The sequence below is a fragment of the Perca fluviatilis genome, chromosome 18, assembly GCF_010015445.1.
Source record: "Perca fluviatilis chromosome 18, GENO_Pfluv_1.0, whole genome shotgun sequence".
Classification (NCBI taxonomy): Eukaryota; Metazoa; Chordata; class Actinopteri; order Perciformes; family Percidae; genus Perca; species Perca fluviatilis.
Genome location: NC_053129.1, coordinates 24,998,069 through 25,016,102, shown reverse-complemented (window position 1 = coordinate 25,016,102; position 18,034 = coordinate 24,998,069). Strand labels below are relative to the sequence as shown.

The window sequence follows — 18,034 nt, the reverse complement described above, 5'->3', positions numbered from 1 at the left end:
GACATACTATCCTATGACTTTATGACTTTTTTCGACGTACTATACTATGAATTCTTTTAAACATACTATACTATGACTTTTTTTTCCAATTTTTTCGACATACTATCCTATGACTTTATGACTTTTTTCGACGTACTATACTATGAATTCTTTTACACATACTATACTATGACTTTTTTTCCAATTTTTTCGACATACTATGACTTTTTTTCCCAATTTTTTCGACATACTATACTATGACTTTTTATGACTTATGACTCTCAACGTACTATACTATGAATTCTTTTACACATACTATGATTTTTTTATGACTTTTGTTGACATACTATGACTTTTTTTGACCTACTATACAAAGATTTTTTTTCTACATACTATACTATGATTTTTTTTTTACAATTTTTCGACTTTTTAATTTTTCCAACATACTAAATTATGACTTTTTCATGAATTCTTCGACATACTATACTACGACTTTTTTTAGACATACTTTACTATGACTTTTTTCGACATGCAATACTGACTTTTTTTTACAATTTTTCGACATACTATACTATGACATTTTATGAAATACTAAACTATGACTTTTTTCGACATACTATACTATGACTTTTTTATGACTTTTTTTTGACATACTATACTATGACTTTTTTTTGCACATACTATACTATGATTTTTTTATGACTTTTGTTGACATACTATGACTTTTTTTGACATACTTATACAAAATTAAGACTTTTTTTTGACATACTATACTATGACTTTTTTTCCAATTTTGACATACTATGACTTTTTTTACATACTATACGACTTTTTTTTTCAGCATACTATACTATGACTTTTTTTCAATTTTTTTAGACATACTATACTATGACTTTTTATGACATACTAGACTATGATTTTTTTTGCACATACTATAATATGATTTTTTTGACTTTTTTCGACATACATACTATGACTTTTTTTCCAATTTTTTCTATGACTTTATGACTTTTTCCAACATACTAAATTATGACTTTTTCATGAATTCTTCGACATACTATACTACGACTTTTTTTAGAGATACTTTACTATGACTTTTTTTAGACATACTATACTATGACTTTTTTTTCGACATGCTATGACTTTTTTTTCCATACTATACGATTTTTTTCCAATTTTTTCGACGTACTATACTATGACTTTTTAAGAAATACTAAACTATGACTTTTTATGACTTTTTTCGACATACTATACTATGACTTTTTTTTTATATATATATACTATACAAAGATGTTTTTTTCTACAATTTTTCAACTTTTTAATTTTTCCAACATACTATACTATGACTTTTTCATGAATTATTTGACATACTATACTACGACCTTTTTTTAGACATACTATACTGTGACTTTTTTCCAATTTTGACATACTATGACTTTTTTTAAGTACTATACGACTTTTTTTTTCAGCATACTATACTATGACTTTTTTTTCCAACTTTTTTTGACATACTATACTATGACTTTTTATGACATATTAGACTATGAATTTTTTTTGCACATACTATAATATGATTTTTTTGACTTTTTTAGACATACATACTATGACTTTTTTTTCCAATTTTTTCTATGACTTTATGACTTTTTTCGACATACTATACTATGACTTTTTTATGACATATTAGACTATGAATTTTTTTTGCACATACTATAATATGATTTTTTTGACTTTTTTAGACATATATACTATGACTTTTTTTTCCAATTTTTTCTATGACTTTATGACTTAACGATAACGATTTCTTTCCAATTTTTTCGACGTACTATACTATGACTTTTTATGAAATACTAAACTATGACTTTTTATGACTTTTTTCAACATACTATACTATGACTTTTTTTATATATATATACTATACAAAGATGTTTTTTTCTACAATTTTTCAACTTTTTAATATTTCCAACATACTATACTATGACTTTTTCATGAATTCTTTGACATACTATACTACGACTTTTTTTTAGACATACTATACTGTGACTTTTTTCCAATTTTGACATACTAGGACTTTTTTTAAATACTATACGACTATACTATGACTTTTTTTTCCAACTTTTTTTGACATACTATGAATTTTTTTTGCACATACTATACTATGATTTTTTTATGACTTTTTTCGACATACTATACAATAACTTTTTTTCAACATACTGTACTATGACTTTTTCATGAATTCTTCGACATACTATACTACGACTTTTTTTAGACATACTTTACTATGACATTTTTTTTACAATTTTTCGAACATACATGACTTTTTTTTACATACTATAAGACTTTTTTTTCAGCTTCCCCTTTTCCAGTTTTTTCGACATACTATACTATGACTTTTTATGACATACTAAACAATTACTTTTTATGACTTTTTTCAACATACTATACTATTTTTATTTTTTCAACACACTAAACTAAGACTTATTACTTTATTCAGCATACTATACTACGACTTTTTTTGATGTACTATACTATGACTTTTTTAACATACTACTGTTGACTTTTTTCAACATACTATTCTATGACTTTTTTATTACTTTTTGATGAGATTCTATGCTATGACATTTTATTGACATACTATAATAGGACTTTTTATTACTTTTTAGGACACACTATAACTTTTTAGTACATTCTATATCTTGACTTTGTATAATATGTCATAAAATGTTATACTATAGTATGTCAAAGTTAAAAAAGTCATAGTATGTCATAAAAGAGTCATGAAAATATATGTATATCCAGTTGACCAATACACTTTATTCATATTAGTAATGTTGAAGAAAATGAGTCTTTGGCGATTTGATCTCAAGTTGTAAGGGGGAAGTGATGCCATGAGCTGTACTGTACAGGATTTTCCTCCTGATGGAGTCTAGACACTGGTCGGGGTGAAGGAGTGAGGAACAATGGCTGAAGATCTTGATGGATCAGATGTGGAACATGACCTCACTGGAAGGCCACTGGAAGATGCTGTGATGAAGATCAGAGGTGAATGGGGTGGAAGAGTATGTAACAAAAAGTCATAGTATAGTATGTCAAAAATAATGAGTCAAATATATTTAATAAACGTAATACTAAGTCATACTGAATGTCATCAACCTTTAAAACTTTTTAAGACCCCATGGACACCCTGTCTTAATTCTTGCCTCTGGAACAGTATACAGAAGAAATATTGAATGAAATCTGGATAGCAAGCATATACATGATCTAATTAATTTAATAATTAGCAATTTAATATGGAAATCATAACCCATATCCCAAAAAGTAACTATATAGTTGATCTAAAACTTGAGTTACTGTCAGTTATTGGACATTATGAAATTGAACTTGAAAGCTTTTAAGCAGCAGTGGACAGTTCTAATCCAATCATGCAGAGCTTTTTGACAGATGCAGTCTCTGTTATAGTATCTGTGAAGTGCAGTTGCACCACCTGGTGGAGTTTCAGTAAAAAGCAGCACATTTTTCTTCTTCAAGATTCTTTTGAATCTTAAATCTTTATTTTCTCAATATCAGTCTAAATAATATAACCTTTTATCCCCCAAAAAATTCAAACTGATATTTTATTCTAAAAATAACATGCAATTGTGCTTCCAGGAGTGATGCCACGTGTCCTGACACATCCTCCTCGTTCAGAAGAGAGTCCTCTTTATTTCCATGAATACATTGCAACATGATTTGTCGAATCATCATAATCTGCAGTTTTAAAGAAGGACAGGACAATCTTTTTGATGCTATTAGGAATATATTTCAGAAAGAGCTGCTGAAGTATTTTTCAGCCACACCATGCAAAACATAACACACAAATACAGGCATCTGGCTTTAGAACCATTGGATCAGCTGTTTTCGTTGTAATTTTAAGATCTCTGAAGAGCACTGGTCACATCTGTTGCTGTACAGAGGGCTGAAAAGAAATCCAACTTCATCTGTTGTCTTGAGGGTGAGACAGTAAATATTAAACTAAAGGACTCAACATACCCTGTTCTACCTTTTCAAGAGGGACTTCTCTGGGAAACAAATCTGATTTAATGTCTAAATAATCACACATATCCCAAAAATATTAGCTTGAATACCGTGAACACCTGTAACCATAGCACAGGTCTTTATACTAATATCTTCCTTCCTTCATGTAAAAACTATAAAACACATTTTAAAACACTGAGACCTCAATTTGTAGCCATGATAAGATTTATTGACCAGAGCCTTACACTGTAAATTAAGTCATGTTCTCAGACTGAAAATTGTAACTTTGTACGTTGTTAGCCCCAAACAGGAGCAAAACACAGGTGTTTTCATGCCGTTTAGATATTTGTATTTTACAAAAGGCAATATATGATACACTGAGACATTGTCAGTGACCCTACAAACTGGATGAGTTTGTTTTTATTTTGTGATTTTGACAGAAAGAATCGATAATTGTATTTCACAAGGACATAGAATGCTTCCCTTTTTCTTAATTTAGTAAGAGCACAATGTAGATACAGCTTTAACGGCCAAGTAAGTGTAAACACATACAAGGAATCTGGCTCTTTATCAGGTACAGAGGCATCAAGGTAACACAGGTGTGTGTCATATTTAAGCCCAACTCAATCAGATATAGTACCCCATAGTAGCGGTTTCCAACCTTTTTCCTTAAGAGACCACTGACTAAGTAATATTTTATGGATATTTCATATTCAATGCATAACTATAACAGTACTGATAAACTGCAGGAAGTAATATGGCTGAATTTTGAGCTGATAATTTCCTGTTTTTAGGAGCTTTCTGTAGTTTTCTCTTGAATTTTAAACATTGTGACGCTTGGCAGGATGAAGCTGTTTAGCAGAGAAACTTGATGCATTTGTACCTGATAAAAATCAAACCTGGGCTCCAACAAGAGAGTTCTTGTGAAACATATTACCTACTTTTTGGACTCAGCACCTGGCCAACACACTGATATATAAACATTGTGCCCAGTGCAGGTTCTGGACGAAGTACTGTAATAGGGAAACCGCAAAGGTGAAGATCTATGCTAACGGTTACGCAGCTACAGCAGGACAGGAGAGAGGCTGGACTCCTTTAATCTCTAGAGCCTTGTTGAACTGCACATCCATGGTCTTGGAAGCCTTGGTGATCTTCAGGTTCCTCAAACAACCTTTGAAGGAAGTGCTGGTAGAGAGAGCGGCCTGTCGAACTCCATCTGAGAGAGAAATAAAACATTTATGAGTGGTAATATACAACATGAGTGTGTATTTAACCCTCGTGTTCCCGTCGACTGTGCAGCTTTTAGTTTTTCTGGGTAAACATTTTAATGAAAACTTTCTCTTTCAACATTTTGTTGTTCTTTTTTGACACTTGTCGATTTACCAGCTGTTTTGTCACTTTCACAAATTTATCTTAAGTTTTTCCTGAATTGTTTGTCACTTTTTCTGACGATTTTGTCGATTTTTTCCCAACTATTTTGACTTTTTTATTTATTTTTTTTACCAACATTTTTGTTACTTTTTTCAACGTTCTTATGTCATTAGGCTCGTTCGAGATGAACTGCGCCTCGCCTGTTAAGTGGACGAGAGCAGGCGACAGCAGCAGGGGGCGGTGACAAAAATCTGCTGTCAAGTCAGACAGTTTTCCAGCCGTTTCCAGCAGCCATCAGGCTGAACAGGAAGTCACATAAACACTGTGGTCCGATTTAATAAAATGTTAAAAGACACATATATCAGCTTGTGCACAGTCTCCAGTTGTTTTTATTATGACAGAGTAGTTGTCAAAATGCTCTACGTGCGATCTGTTGCTGATTTTAATTAACAACACACTGTAGATGATCCGTAATCTGAACAGATTTAGTCTCACTATCAGCCACACAAACTGTGTTCTGTACAGAATAAGCATTTATATCAGACAAATAGCAGTTAAAATCCCTCCAAATCAAAATCAATAACAAGTTTATATAAAACATCATCATGTTGAGTCGATTCTGAAACGATAAGCTGAGAGGCCGGCGTTTCCCAGCATGCCCTGGGTGGAGAGCAACTGCGGCGCCTGGCTCTAAAATCTGCGGCCGCCTTGATCTCGTGAGGTTCTCGTTGCCCACGTGTGCGTGACGTCAGAGCAAGTTGGGATCAAGTCGGACACAAATCTAACCGGCATGCATTGGGCGGCGATCGCCGGTGATCAATTCTGCGCAGACCTGGCTGACCTTGAACAAGCCTATTATTTTCACCAAATGCTTTAAAATGGAATAAAACACCCAAATTCAATGGAAGTAGTGGACTGATCATTTATTTGACTTGTAAAGAGCGTTGTATGGAACCATCCACGTTATTTTCTTTGACGATTTGTTGAAAGAAACCCAAATTTCTGATATTGAAACTTTTTGAAAATGGGTCAAATTAGACCCGAGGACAACAGGGTTAAAATACTCTCCTTCATAGTAATGTATCTATTATATTGTGTATAATTTGTTTCTACCACAGCAGCAGTGCCACAACAGATTACAATTCTTATGTGTTAACAGATGTATTATTTTAAGGATGTGTGTTAGAAGGCAGTCCTACCTGGATATCCTCCCGAAGAGATGGCGTGGTAGCGTTGGTTGTAGGACCTGCGTTGGGACTGTGTGCTGGCTAAGCGACATCGTACACGCATCTGGCTGGCACTGCTTGGCCGTAGCGTGCGCACAGTACCACTGTCGTAGCCGAAGCCCTCGCCCTCAGGCACGTGCTCCGCTGTGATCCGTCCAGCTCCGTTGTCAACGTGGAAAAGCAGCTAGGGGCAGAAGGAAAAAAAAGATGTGAAAATGCATGCATTAAATCTTCTTTTTTTCCCACTATCAATCTACAGCTATCATATATATATATATATATATAACTGTATTGTTCTGTGATAATGTAAACAATTTCTTTAGCACACAACTTTAAATAAAGATTAAAACGGATTGAAGGAATAATTTTAACATTCTAGGAAGTATGCAGAGACTTAGCTAAGAAGATGGTATCACTCTCACACATCTTAACCTAGCATAAAGAATGGAAACAGCTAGTCCAACTGTCCAACCATAACTGAATCTGCTTACCAAATGTTAAAAACTATTCTTTAAATCATTGTTACGTACCTTGCCCTCGACGATCTCTAGTCCCAGTCCATTGTTGGCTTGGTTACTGATGGCCAAAAGCACTCCACTGGTTCTGCTGGTCCTGAACTCTAATGCTATCGACACATCCAGACCCACTCTGTAAGAAGAGACTAGAGAGAGAAAGTTTTTTAACCCTTTTATAACAAGAAGAGGAAAATTTAAGAATAAAACCGGACTGGATTTTCCACTGAGGTTACGCGTTTATTAGGTCAATATTAGGAGGTTGCTACATAGCTGATCACAACCACATACTGTACAGTAGCTAACCCAAGACAGACTGACAGGTGACTTCAGTGTCTCATCTCACCTGCTTTCAGGAAGCCAGTGCCATCAAAATAGGTGCCCGTCTCTGTTGCAACGAAGCATCTTCCTACCATGTGACTGGAGGTGGGCGTGTCCATGTTCAATTTAAAGTCCTCAATGGAGGCCTCAGGGCGACCTAGGCAAAGAGGAGAGAGAAGGGAATGGTTAATCAATTGGAGAATAAAAATGTAAATGCCTACTGTAGCATTAACAAATATTTGAGAAACAGCAAATGAATAACAGTTCAAAGCTGGACAGTTACAGGTGTGTGACGTGTGCAATCGTGAATACAATTCAAATTAATTACCTGTAGCGGCTGCCTTAGTGCTCACAGGACCTCCCACCATCTTAAAGTTACGGACACATCCATTGATACTGTAGAGAATCTAGGAACATGAAAAGAGAGAACGTTTGGTTTATTCAAACAAAATCATAAAATAATGAATCAATCAACAATCCTTCCAGTGTCAGTGTTCAGGTGTAACTGCAAATTATCTTGACTGATATCCACTTTCAGTATCTTAAAGTGTGCTTTTTTTTTACCGGCCCGATTCTCTTGCTGGTGTAGTTTTGTGGTAATCCACCCACATACAGCATTCCCACCACATCTAACAGGTCAGCCTGGTAAAAACAGGATAAGTTATTAATGCAACAATAAAACAATCTTTTGAAACTTGATCATTTGTCCTTATATTTTTTTTTCTTTCTTTACTAGTCTGCCATGCAACTATAGTACTTGCATGTGCAGTTTGGTAGAATATTTCATAGAAGAAAATGGTTAGAATAGACAAAAATAAAAAATAAAGTACCTTCTTTGGGCTGATCATCTGTTTACTGTATCGCCCATCAACCGTAAGTAGACCCCTTTGCTTGATACGACTCACACGTATCTGAGGTTAAAAGAAAAAACATGGACAAACATTGAACAGGATGCATTTAGACCAATAGACAAGTATGGTCATTTCACAGTATCAAAAGAGACTATATGTTGTTTTGGATATAAAGAAAGACAAATGTTACCACATCATGTGCTTGAAATTGAGATTTAGTGTTCATTAACAATGTAACAAAGTGGTTAATTCTTCTAGAAAGTTGGGACTTTATGTGATAAATGAAAATGAGTCTCCAGATGTAATGTTCTGGATGGCAGAAACAAGGAAGCTGTGCCAAAAACAATTGTGAAAATTATGTATATAGCATATAGGTCAGTGAGGAGAGGATTTTTTTTTGAAGGGTGAAGCCTCTCCATACAGAATATATAATTAACACCGAATCTAAATGATCCATTATTCTATAGCTAATAAATAAATAAATAGGCGAACAAATGGAGCATCTAGAATGAAAGACTAGAACTGTCCCACCTTGTGCCAGTTCCCATCAGTAATGGAGAAGGGGACGCAGCCAGATATATTTCCATGACCAAGATCATAACCCAGACAGACCTGTCCATCCTTGATCTACAGGAAGAGAGAGACATACTAGTCATAACTTCTGCTGTGTTGTACATTGTGAGCCAGTGGGTCTGAATTAGTACGTTATGGCACAAAAAGAAGTGGTTGCTGTTCTCCTGATGTAAACAGAGCTGAAGTGTGAAGACTGTGCTTTAGGATACAAAGAAGCAACTTGTGTTATCCTAAACCAACTTGAATTAAAACTTTGAACTAGAACCTTGGGACATTTAGAGCAGTATGTATACCTGTATTGAAACAAAGTCAGCATGGTTGATTCTTGCCATGTAGAGAACCAGACCGGACTCCTCCTTCGTCCTCAGCTCAAACTCCAATATTAGCCTGAGACGCACATACAAAAATGAATCTTAGAAATTATGAAAATTGTATATATGATTACACCAATAAAACATTTACCAAATGCACATTTTTATCAGAATACTTGAAAAAAAGTAAGATTCTGGATTCACACATGAATAGCAATTTCCCGCAAATGTATTAACACTTTTACTGCCAATAGATGCAGTTAATTCTCTATTAAAATATTTTGACTGTTGGTTTAAATGCCAAAAAATCTATTCTCACTTAAAATAACAAAATAACTTAATAAAGCACAGGTATAATTTCTCGACCTAATGTAAAATAAACAAATTATTTGTATTCAAAAAGGCATTTTATGGAATATTAAAGCAGTTTTAAGTGACCTACATCTTCAAATTTGATCATATCTCCAGCACTGAAAATTTTGATTTGGACAGCAGGCTACCCCACTGCTGAGAGTAAAAGTTCAGTAAACAAATATTAACTGATCCCCAAAACAGCCAAAGTCTTTGAACAAGAAACTGTTCCCTTTATCGCTCATCCATTAACAAAACTTTAAGATTAATACAGTTCCTAAAATGTGCACAAACCATTGCCTTGTCTAAAGACTTGATGGGTATCTGTATAGAATTTATTTCCTCATCTTTCCATCATTTTGTTGTTTTTGCGGCTGTCAGTTTGTGAAACAGAAAAGTTGTTTTCAGGGCCGGTCAAGTCAAGAACATGTTCAGTTATTTAACACAATGTTATTTATAGAGGATGTTTCCCTGTATTTTGACCTGCTGTACACCTGTGTTAAAATAAAATCGTATCCCGTCGAAACTATCACTCACTTACTTCTGTGTCATTTATTTATTTAGAACTGTGCACTGTTGTGTGGGATGCTAAGAAAAAACCTGACAGATATACACAAACATGGGTCAGAGTTTACTGTGTTGAGTATGTTACATGTGGAAGACATACAGCAACATTTGCAGTGGTGGAGAGTAACTAAGCAAATTCACTCAATTATTTATTTACATTTCATACTACATAATAATTCTACTCCACTACATTCATTTCACAGCTACTTTGGCTAAGTTATTTTACAGTTTAAGATTTTACATTAAAATTAAGATGATCTAATAAAATATGAAGCATTGTTACAGATTAAAGGTCACATATGTTTTTCTGTGTTTTCTGTCATATCTACAATGTTATAATGTTGGATTTTCATAATGAGGTAAACTTGTTTTAGACAAATCCCTGTTCGCTAAAAAATTCAGATTTCCAACTATTCTGAACACTCCGGTTTCAACAGTTTTTTCTACTCTCGGCTAAGTCTTACGCAACTCTAAGCCGGCCTTCTATGATTTGTTATCTGCTCCAAGTAGGCATGACTGGAGTGTTTTTTTTTTTTAAGCCACTGCGGTGTTGACATTGTCCCACGTAACTACATCCTAACGGCAGTTAACAATGTCTTGGCCCAATTCCGGGTCACATTACGCCTGAAACATTTTCTGTGAGTATTTGGTTTAAAAGCTTTTACTTTGACTGTAGAAATTGCTATATTCTATTAGTGTCAACTGCTAACTAAAGTAGCTACATGGCTAACGACAGTAAACAATGTCATCTTGGCTGCTAAATTCTCCCCAAATCCCAGTTGCATTACTGCTGAAACATGTCCGATTGGGTAGTGTTTGGTTCAGAAGCCTTTATCTGCTAACGCAACAAAACTGTAATCTCGGCCAATGCTGGTAATTTCTCCCCAAATTCCGGTCACTTCACTTCTGGGACATGTCCAGTTGTGAAATATTTGGTTTAGAAGCCTTTATTGTTGACTTTTCACGGTACAAAGTCCTGCTATATACTCAGTTGCAGTGGCTCCAGCTAGTAAACCAAAGATCCCAGGCTCCGGACATTCCAGGAAGCGCAATGGCCAATCAGAGCAGACGGGAGGTGGGATTAAAGAGGCAGGTGCTCATACAGAGTGCAGCAGAATGGGCAGTATGAGAAAAATAAAGTGTTTTTTTTTTTAACATTAAAGCATGTAAACATGTTCTAGTACAAACACAAAATGATAGTATAATCCTGAAAATGCTATATAATGGTTGCCCTTTAAACTACCTTACAGTATATAAAGTAGTTACAACAGTAAAATGATACCCACACGTTAATGCACTTTGGCACGTTTTTTTATTTGTATCCTATTTTGTCTTTGTATAAATGTCCTGTCTGTCTGTCAGTTTGTGTCGTATTGCTGTTGTGTCTTGACCAAGTTTCTCTTGAGAATGATACCCCGTGTCTTAATAAGAATACCTGTCTAAATAAAGGTTAAAAAAGATCAATGCAGGACTTTTTTTGTGATTTGTAATGCAGTATGTGGTATTTTTTTTATTGCAGTATTGCTACTTTCGCTCAAAAAAAATATTTTACTCCACCAACTATATATCTGTGTTTACAATGAAGATTATTTTAGCGATATTTATATTATTGGAAAATGTATAATTGATTTAGATGAACATTCATTACATAGTTGTCATTACAACTACTACGGGTCAGGTGTTGGAAATCTCTCAAAAAGCTCGTACCTAACAGTTATCTGTGGCAGGTGTTATATACCTTGCACTATGTATGCACATGTCCTCACAAGCAGCATTGTGTGCACTGCACTGAAGGGCAGTGCCACAAAGTAAAACTAAATAAATGAAGATTTAATCTGAATACATACCTCTCTCTGACTTTGGTGTCATCAAAAGCAAAGCTCATGTGGCTGTTCCTGGTCAGTCCAAATTGATAGGCCTTCTCCAGCACTGTCGGGGCCACAGCTGATGCACATGAATCCTGGAGATTGGAAATAACATGTCAGTTACACTGACAGGGTTTCACCACACTGCTCCTATTGCCTCTTGTCAACAGGAACCTTAACACCTGCACAGAACACATGTCAATCACACTAATAGGGTTTTTGCTTCTGATCAGCAGGGACCTAAAGGGCTGGTCGGTCACAGTGGGTCATGGAACAGTTCTTCATATACAACAGGTAAATGAAGAGCTCACAGAAGATATAATTAATGTAGCTACTGTATGCCTTTGATGTGCAATGGAAATATAGTATGTATTTTTATAGTGCAAATAACCATACGGAAGATTTCAGATGGTCCCAGCAAGTTGCAGCATAGGGCCTATTAAAACGTGTTTAATTGCAATCATCTTTCATCACGGTTTCTTTTCTTACTTACTGCCAAGGTAGATTTGGCTGACACTATTTTTAAATCAATCAACCCTCCCACAGTTTGATCATCATAAATCCTGCACATATTTTCTTTTCATCTAAACCAGACATCACACTCTACATTCTGATTTCCATCTGTGCTTGTGAAAACAAAGTATTAGAGTATAACTGTGCCCCTTGTTGTTTACAGGGTGCAGGTTAGCCAGTGACCAGAAGGTGTCAGTGTTGTAATACAAGTAAAGGCATCCTAATATATAACCATTTTCTTTTTACTGTGTTTCTCCTGCAGTCTTCTTCTCTCTTCTACTTGCCTCTTGTTTATTCCTCCTCTCCCTCATATATCTTCTTCCCCTTGTCCAAGTCTACATCTTTCTTTTCCTTTTCACTACTTTACTACCGTATTCTCTTTCATCTAACTTTTTCACATTTTCCTCTTCTATTCTTTCCTGTCCTGTAAACCACGCCTCCTTTCATATCTTCCTCTTCTTTTACCATCAACTTAACTTTCCTTTGCTTTTTTTCACTCTAAGACCATGTCTCTTCTCTCCCTCTCAATTCAATTTATTTATAGTGTCAAATCCCAACAGACATTATCTCAGGACACTTTTCTCTCGTCCATCTTTTTATATACAACTCATTTCCTCTACCCTAACTGTTCCTTTTCTGTCCTCTACTACTTTTCTTCATCTCTTCGCTTTCATCACTACTCTGCTTGAAGGCTCGCCTCCACTGGTTTTCATTTCTTCCGCTATCCACCTTCATCTTCTCTTTAAGTCACTTTATGAGGTTTTTTTAACATTAATATGCGTTCCCCCAGTTAAACTCTCTTTAAGTCTCCAACTCCTTCCACCTCCCATCCTCTACTTTCCTGTCTTTGCTTTCCTCCCATCTTTCCCCCCTTTACTTTCTCCACCTGATCTTGTAGACTCCTCTCCTATTGAGTCATCTTCTACCATTTTCTGTCACGGTTCTCCACAACCTCTCTTTCCCCTTCTCTCATTCACTCCTTTTTATACCACTCTTGCACTATTTTCTCTTTCTAACCTTTTTCTCTCTTGCTCCTCTTACTTTTTCCACCTTGCCAAATCTCCTCTCCTCCTGTCTCATCATCATCCCCTTCATTCTTTTCCTCTCTTCTCATATTTCCTCCTCTCTTCATTTCTTGTCATAACCACCTTGTTACTGTCCTATATCCTCTACCTACACCTGATTTTTCACTTGTCTATTTCTGCTCAGACCTTTACCTTTTTGTCATCCTCTCCTCCATCTTCTCAACTTTCCTCACCTGTTCTCCACTCTCACTTCTTGCTCCACTGTTTGTCTCTACCTGTCTTCGACAGATTCTCTAAGTTTCCGTCCTTTCCTCCAATCTCTTGAATACATCTCCTACTAAGTGACAAAGCTGCTTTGCCATACCTCCAGTGTCAGTGTGAGACAAAGTTAGAGAGAGGGAGAGCATCTGAGACGACTGAGCGTCTGAATGTGTGTGTGTGTGTGTCTTAATCTCCTCTCCTCTCTTGTTCTCTTTCAACTGAAGACATTCCCCACACCGTGACCTTGCTTTGTTACAGCTGACACTCACCTCTTATCGCGCTCTGTCCTCATATCTGCTCCTCCTCCTCAACCTCCCTCTTTTTTCCTCTTTCTCATTCTCTCCCCATCTAACAAAAGGGAGATGTCACTTGCTCAGAAGCTCTTTCCTTCCCTTTCCTTTCATTCTTCTCCCGCTTCCTCTCCTCCGTCTTTCCGTTAAGCCAACAAAAGGCAGGCGCTGCTCCATTCAGAAAGACTCTCTTCCTCTCTTTCCTCCTCTTCCTTGACGGCTTCACCTTTTCTCCCCGCTCACATCTATGCCCCTCTCTGTCTGCTATCCTCTTTCATACTTCTCTTATTTCCTCCCTTTCTCTCATCCCCTCTGCGTCTTTCCATTAAGCTAACAATAGGGAGACAGGCTTCCATTCAGAGTGACTGGTCTTTGGTTGGAGGTCACACCAATAGAATCTGAAGTCATTTAGTTGGGATTTTGTAAAATTGTGTGTGTGTGTGTGTGTGTTTGTGTGTGTGTGTGTGTGCAAGTGAAGACGAGCCTGTATTTATGTATGTGTTGCTGCTATCACTCTTGAGAGATCAGAAATTCTCGCTCTGCTTATTGTAGTTTTCAGAGATGCTACTTTTTTGGCCTCTGGTGGTAATTATACAAGTACACAAATATTTTACTGCTCAACTCATGACCAATTTGAATACTGTGCAATGTTCTTTAAGCATATGTCCCTTGGCACCATATTGCTTAGTAGTGTTTCAAACTTACTAGGTCTTGAATTGAAACTAGAAAAGCTTGAGGCAACTAATACTGCAGCTACAACAGCTGTACTACTGCACCAAGATACTAAGAAGTCAGATGCCTCTGAGTTCCATCCACAGGAAATAAAACTTGTTAGAGTAAGTATGTCACTATGTTACTGAATCACCTGGAAAGAAACAGCTGTAACGTGAGCCAGCAGCTGGGTGGCTTGTTACAACACCTCACCATAAGAGTATCAAACGAGGAAGGCTCTCCCTTCTCTCGATAACTAATGTCAAGGGCTCTTGGGTAAAGCACTTAACCCCGAGCAGCTCAAGCAGAGCTGGTCAGTGGCAATCAGTGGAACACTCTGGTTGCACAAAGCAGGTCAGTACAAATGTGAAGTAGGTAGATGAAAAAAGCTTTACTCTGGGTGAAAATAAGTTGAAATAGAGAATAACTAAGCGAGAACTACACTTTAAATGGAAGACAGGAATAACTTAATAATCTAATAAACTAATAATCTCCCAAAACCGGTATATAAATACATTTAAAATTATACAAATAAAAAGTTAATGTACTCAGGATTGCCATCATCATACTTTAATGTTCTTAAAGGTCCCATGACATGGTGCTCTTTGGATGGTTTTATATAGACTTTAGTGGTCCCCTAATACTGTATCTGAAGTCTCTTTCCCGAAATCCAGCCTTGGTGCAGAATTACAGCCACTAGAGCCAGTCCCACAATGAGCTTTCCTTAGGATGTGCCATTTCTGTGTCTGTAGCTATTGAGGAGGAGAGAGTGGGGGGGCAAGGTGGAGGGTGGGTGTGTGGCCTTGACCAACTGCCACTTTGCTCGTTTGAAAGCCATGTCTCTCTCTCATGGGTGGGCCAAGTTCTCTGGGCGGGCAAAGCAGAGAAAGGGGAGGTAACCTTCCTCCTTATGACCTCATAAGGAGAAGATTCCAGATCGGCCCATCTGAGCTTTCATTTTCTCAAAGGCAGAGCAGGATACCCAGGGCTCGGTTTACACCTATCACCATTTCTAGCCACTGGGGGACTATAGGCAGGCTGGGGGAACGCATATTAATGTTAAAAAAACTCATAAAGTGACATTTTCATGTCATGGGACCTTCAAATTATAATATTCTAGATTGATTGCAAAAAGAAATTGAATTTTTCTCTTATTCTCTAATATTTCTCTTATTTTTTTAATTTATTTTATATGAAACGTTTGAACACCAACACTTAAAATGTACCGGAGGGATTTTGTATGTTTACATTTTACATTTGGTATGTCCTTTGGGGGTGGTTTTTATATAGGCCATTATAGGTTTCTACCACATATATTTTATAATTCTTCAATGTGATTTGTATTTATGTGTGTGAAACAAATAAACAAACATAAATAAACAAACAAACAAACAATTGAGAGAGGTAAATGAGAGAGAAAGTCAGAAAGGTTTGACGTTACAGTTGGTTGTTCAGTGTGTGTGTTGAAGGATAGGTCTGGTTATATTCTATATCTCTGTTAAAGTCAACAAGTCCTATAAAAAGATTGAAAAGTGTGTGTGTGTGTGTGTGTGTGTGTGTGTGTGTGTGTGTGTGTGTGTGTGTGTGTGTGTGTGAGAGTGTATGTGTGTGTGAGTGTATGTGTGTGTGTATACCACGTCAGCGCTGAGCTCCTGTTTAGCAGTGGGCGGGGCAGCAGCAGCAGCAGTGGGTGTGGCAGCAGGTGCGGCAGGGGGCGTGGCCTCCTGCAGTGTCAGCAGTCAGGGAGGGGGAAGGAAGGGGGATTAGTGGCAGCAAGAATGGCAGAGCAAGAATGGCGACGGTGTTTATGACAAGCACACAGCCCTCCAATCAGCTACAGGCAGGCAATGATGTCATAAACACAAAAGGTCAAAGAGGTTAAGTAATAGAGAAACTTTTAGAGTCCAGCTCTTTTTTGTTTTAGCCTGAATTGAAGCATAATTGCTACAAGAACGTTGAGCAATATTTAATGAAAGTGGTTCTCTTCCCTTTTTAGAGTCTGACCATGTTAGTTTGTTACCTCTGGAGAAGAAGCAAGTAAAGTTTCCATTTTGTTTTTCAATCAAAAAGTCCTGTTTTGGAGCTGATCATTTATTTACACTATGTTATACTTTGTTAATGCTGAATTTAAGTGTAACTGAGGGAAATTAGAGAGCTGTGATAAAAAAGGCTAATTAGAGGCAGTTGTCATGATATCATCAATCAGAACAGCATGTAAAAAAAGATTTTAAAAAAATCTTAAAAAATGAAAGCTGATTCTTATTGTTTAGAAGCTTACTGGAGCCTGTAAGGTGCCACTCCTAGAGCCTCTTAAACCTCTGAACTGGTGCTCACAACTATCTCAAGAATCAGAAGTATAGACATATTGTGACACAAAAGTGTCACAATATGTCTAAAGAATGTCTAAAGAATGTCTAAAGAATGTGCTGAATAAAGAAGCCTCTTTATTCAGCACATGCTGAGACTGTTGTTTACTGTCAGCTGTGATTCAACTTGTGATTACTTCTTCAGTCTGACAATATTGTTTTGCTCTTGCTGAAAAATGCATGTTGCAACCAGTGTGCAGAGCGCTGCCATAGAGACACTCAATACACTTTGGAACAGAAGCCAGGGAAACAGAAACTAAGACAGTTCATAAGCTGCAAAAAGTGATGCTGTTGGAGTAAAGGGCATGTCATAGAACACTCTGCAAAAGATTCTCAATCTGGACAAACTAATTTCCATTTCATCGTTCAAAACCATCATATCACCCTTTTTACTGACATATGCAGTTGCTTCTCTACATAATAATTTTTCCAGCTAAATATTTGAATGGTTTCTTCCTCTCTTACTCACCCATGTACCTCTGCACTTATCTCGTTAAAAGTGTTTATTGTTTTCTGTGTAGTATTTCAAATTGTATTTGTAATTGTAATTTCTAAACTGTATGCATTTCTAATGTATTTATTATCCAGCCCTCCTTCCCTTTCCCTAAGTGGCTATGCCACTTGTCAGGCCGTCATTGTAAATAAGAACCTGTTGTTAATGACTTGCCTGTAAAAAATAAAAGTGAAAAAAATGAAATGTCCTCTGGAAAAACTTTTTTTCCCCTAAATATCTCCCATTTTCCTCTGAAGATATTTGCTTGTATATTGCAATTTGTTGTGGCTGTAATGGAAAGCTGTTCCAAGAATCAAGATTAACAAAACACCCAGCAATTGAAACATGAATCATTATGATAATTACTCACTGAAATATGGTGAAAACTTATCTTCAACTTCAGGTAAAATGTAGAGCTATGGCTTCTCACAGCCTGT

General features: G+C 36.4%; 1 protein-coding gene and 1 long non-coding RNA gene across 2 annotated transcripts in view; both read right to left on the bottom strand.

Moving 5' to 3' along the window:
- Nucleotides 1–3,752: 3,752 nt before the first annotated feature.
- Nucleotides 3,753–6,590, bottom strand: LOC120546772. Its single transcript, XR_005636936.1, has 2 exons — nucleotides 6,561–6,590; nucleotides 3,753–5,206 (listed from the first exon to the last, which is right to left on the bottom strand). It is a non-coding gene; the product is annotated as an uncharacterized LOC120546772 (long non-coding RNA).
- Nucleotides 6,591–6,645: 55 nt separating this feature from the next.
- The window catches only part of lama2 (laminin, alpha 2), a gene marked incomplete at its 3' end in the record, with an annotated part of 199,379 nt that continues 187,990 nt past the window's right edge, over nucleotides 6,646–18,034 (bottom strand). Inside the window, exons 65-74 of the mRNA XM_039781351.1 lie at nucleotides 16,373–16,462; nucleotides 11,921–12,033; nucleotides 9,138–9,231; nucleotides 8,803–8,898; nucleotides 8,251–8,331; nucleotides 7,985–8,062; nucleotides 7,749–7,827; nucleotides 7,446–7,577; nucleotides 7,118–7,248; nucleotides 6,646–6,771 (exon numbers count right to left, since the gene is read on the bottom strand). Of these exons, the coding sequence (XP_039637285.1) occupies nucleotides 6,646–6,771; nucleotides 7,118–7,248; nucleotides 7,446–7,577; nucleotides 7,749–7,827; nucleotides 7,985–8,062; nucleotides 8,251–8,331; nucleotides 8,803–8,898; nucleotides 9,138–9,231; nucleotides 11,921–12,033; nucleotides 16,373–16,462 (1,020 nt within the window). The remainder of the gene's footprint in view (nucleotides 6,772–7,117; nucleotides 7,249–7,445; nucleotides 7,578–7,748; nucleotides 7,828–7,984; nucleotides 8,063–8,250; nucleotides 8,332–8,802; nucleotides 8,899–9,137; nucleotides 9,232–11,920; nucleotides 12,034–16,372; nucleotides 16,463–18,034) is intronic.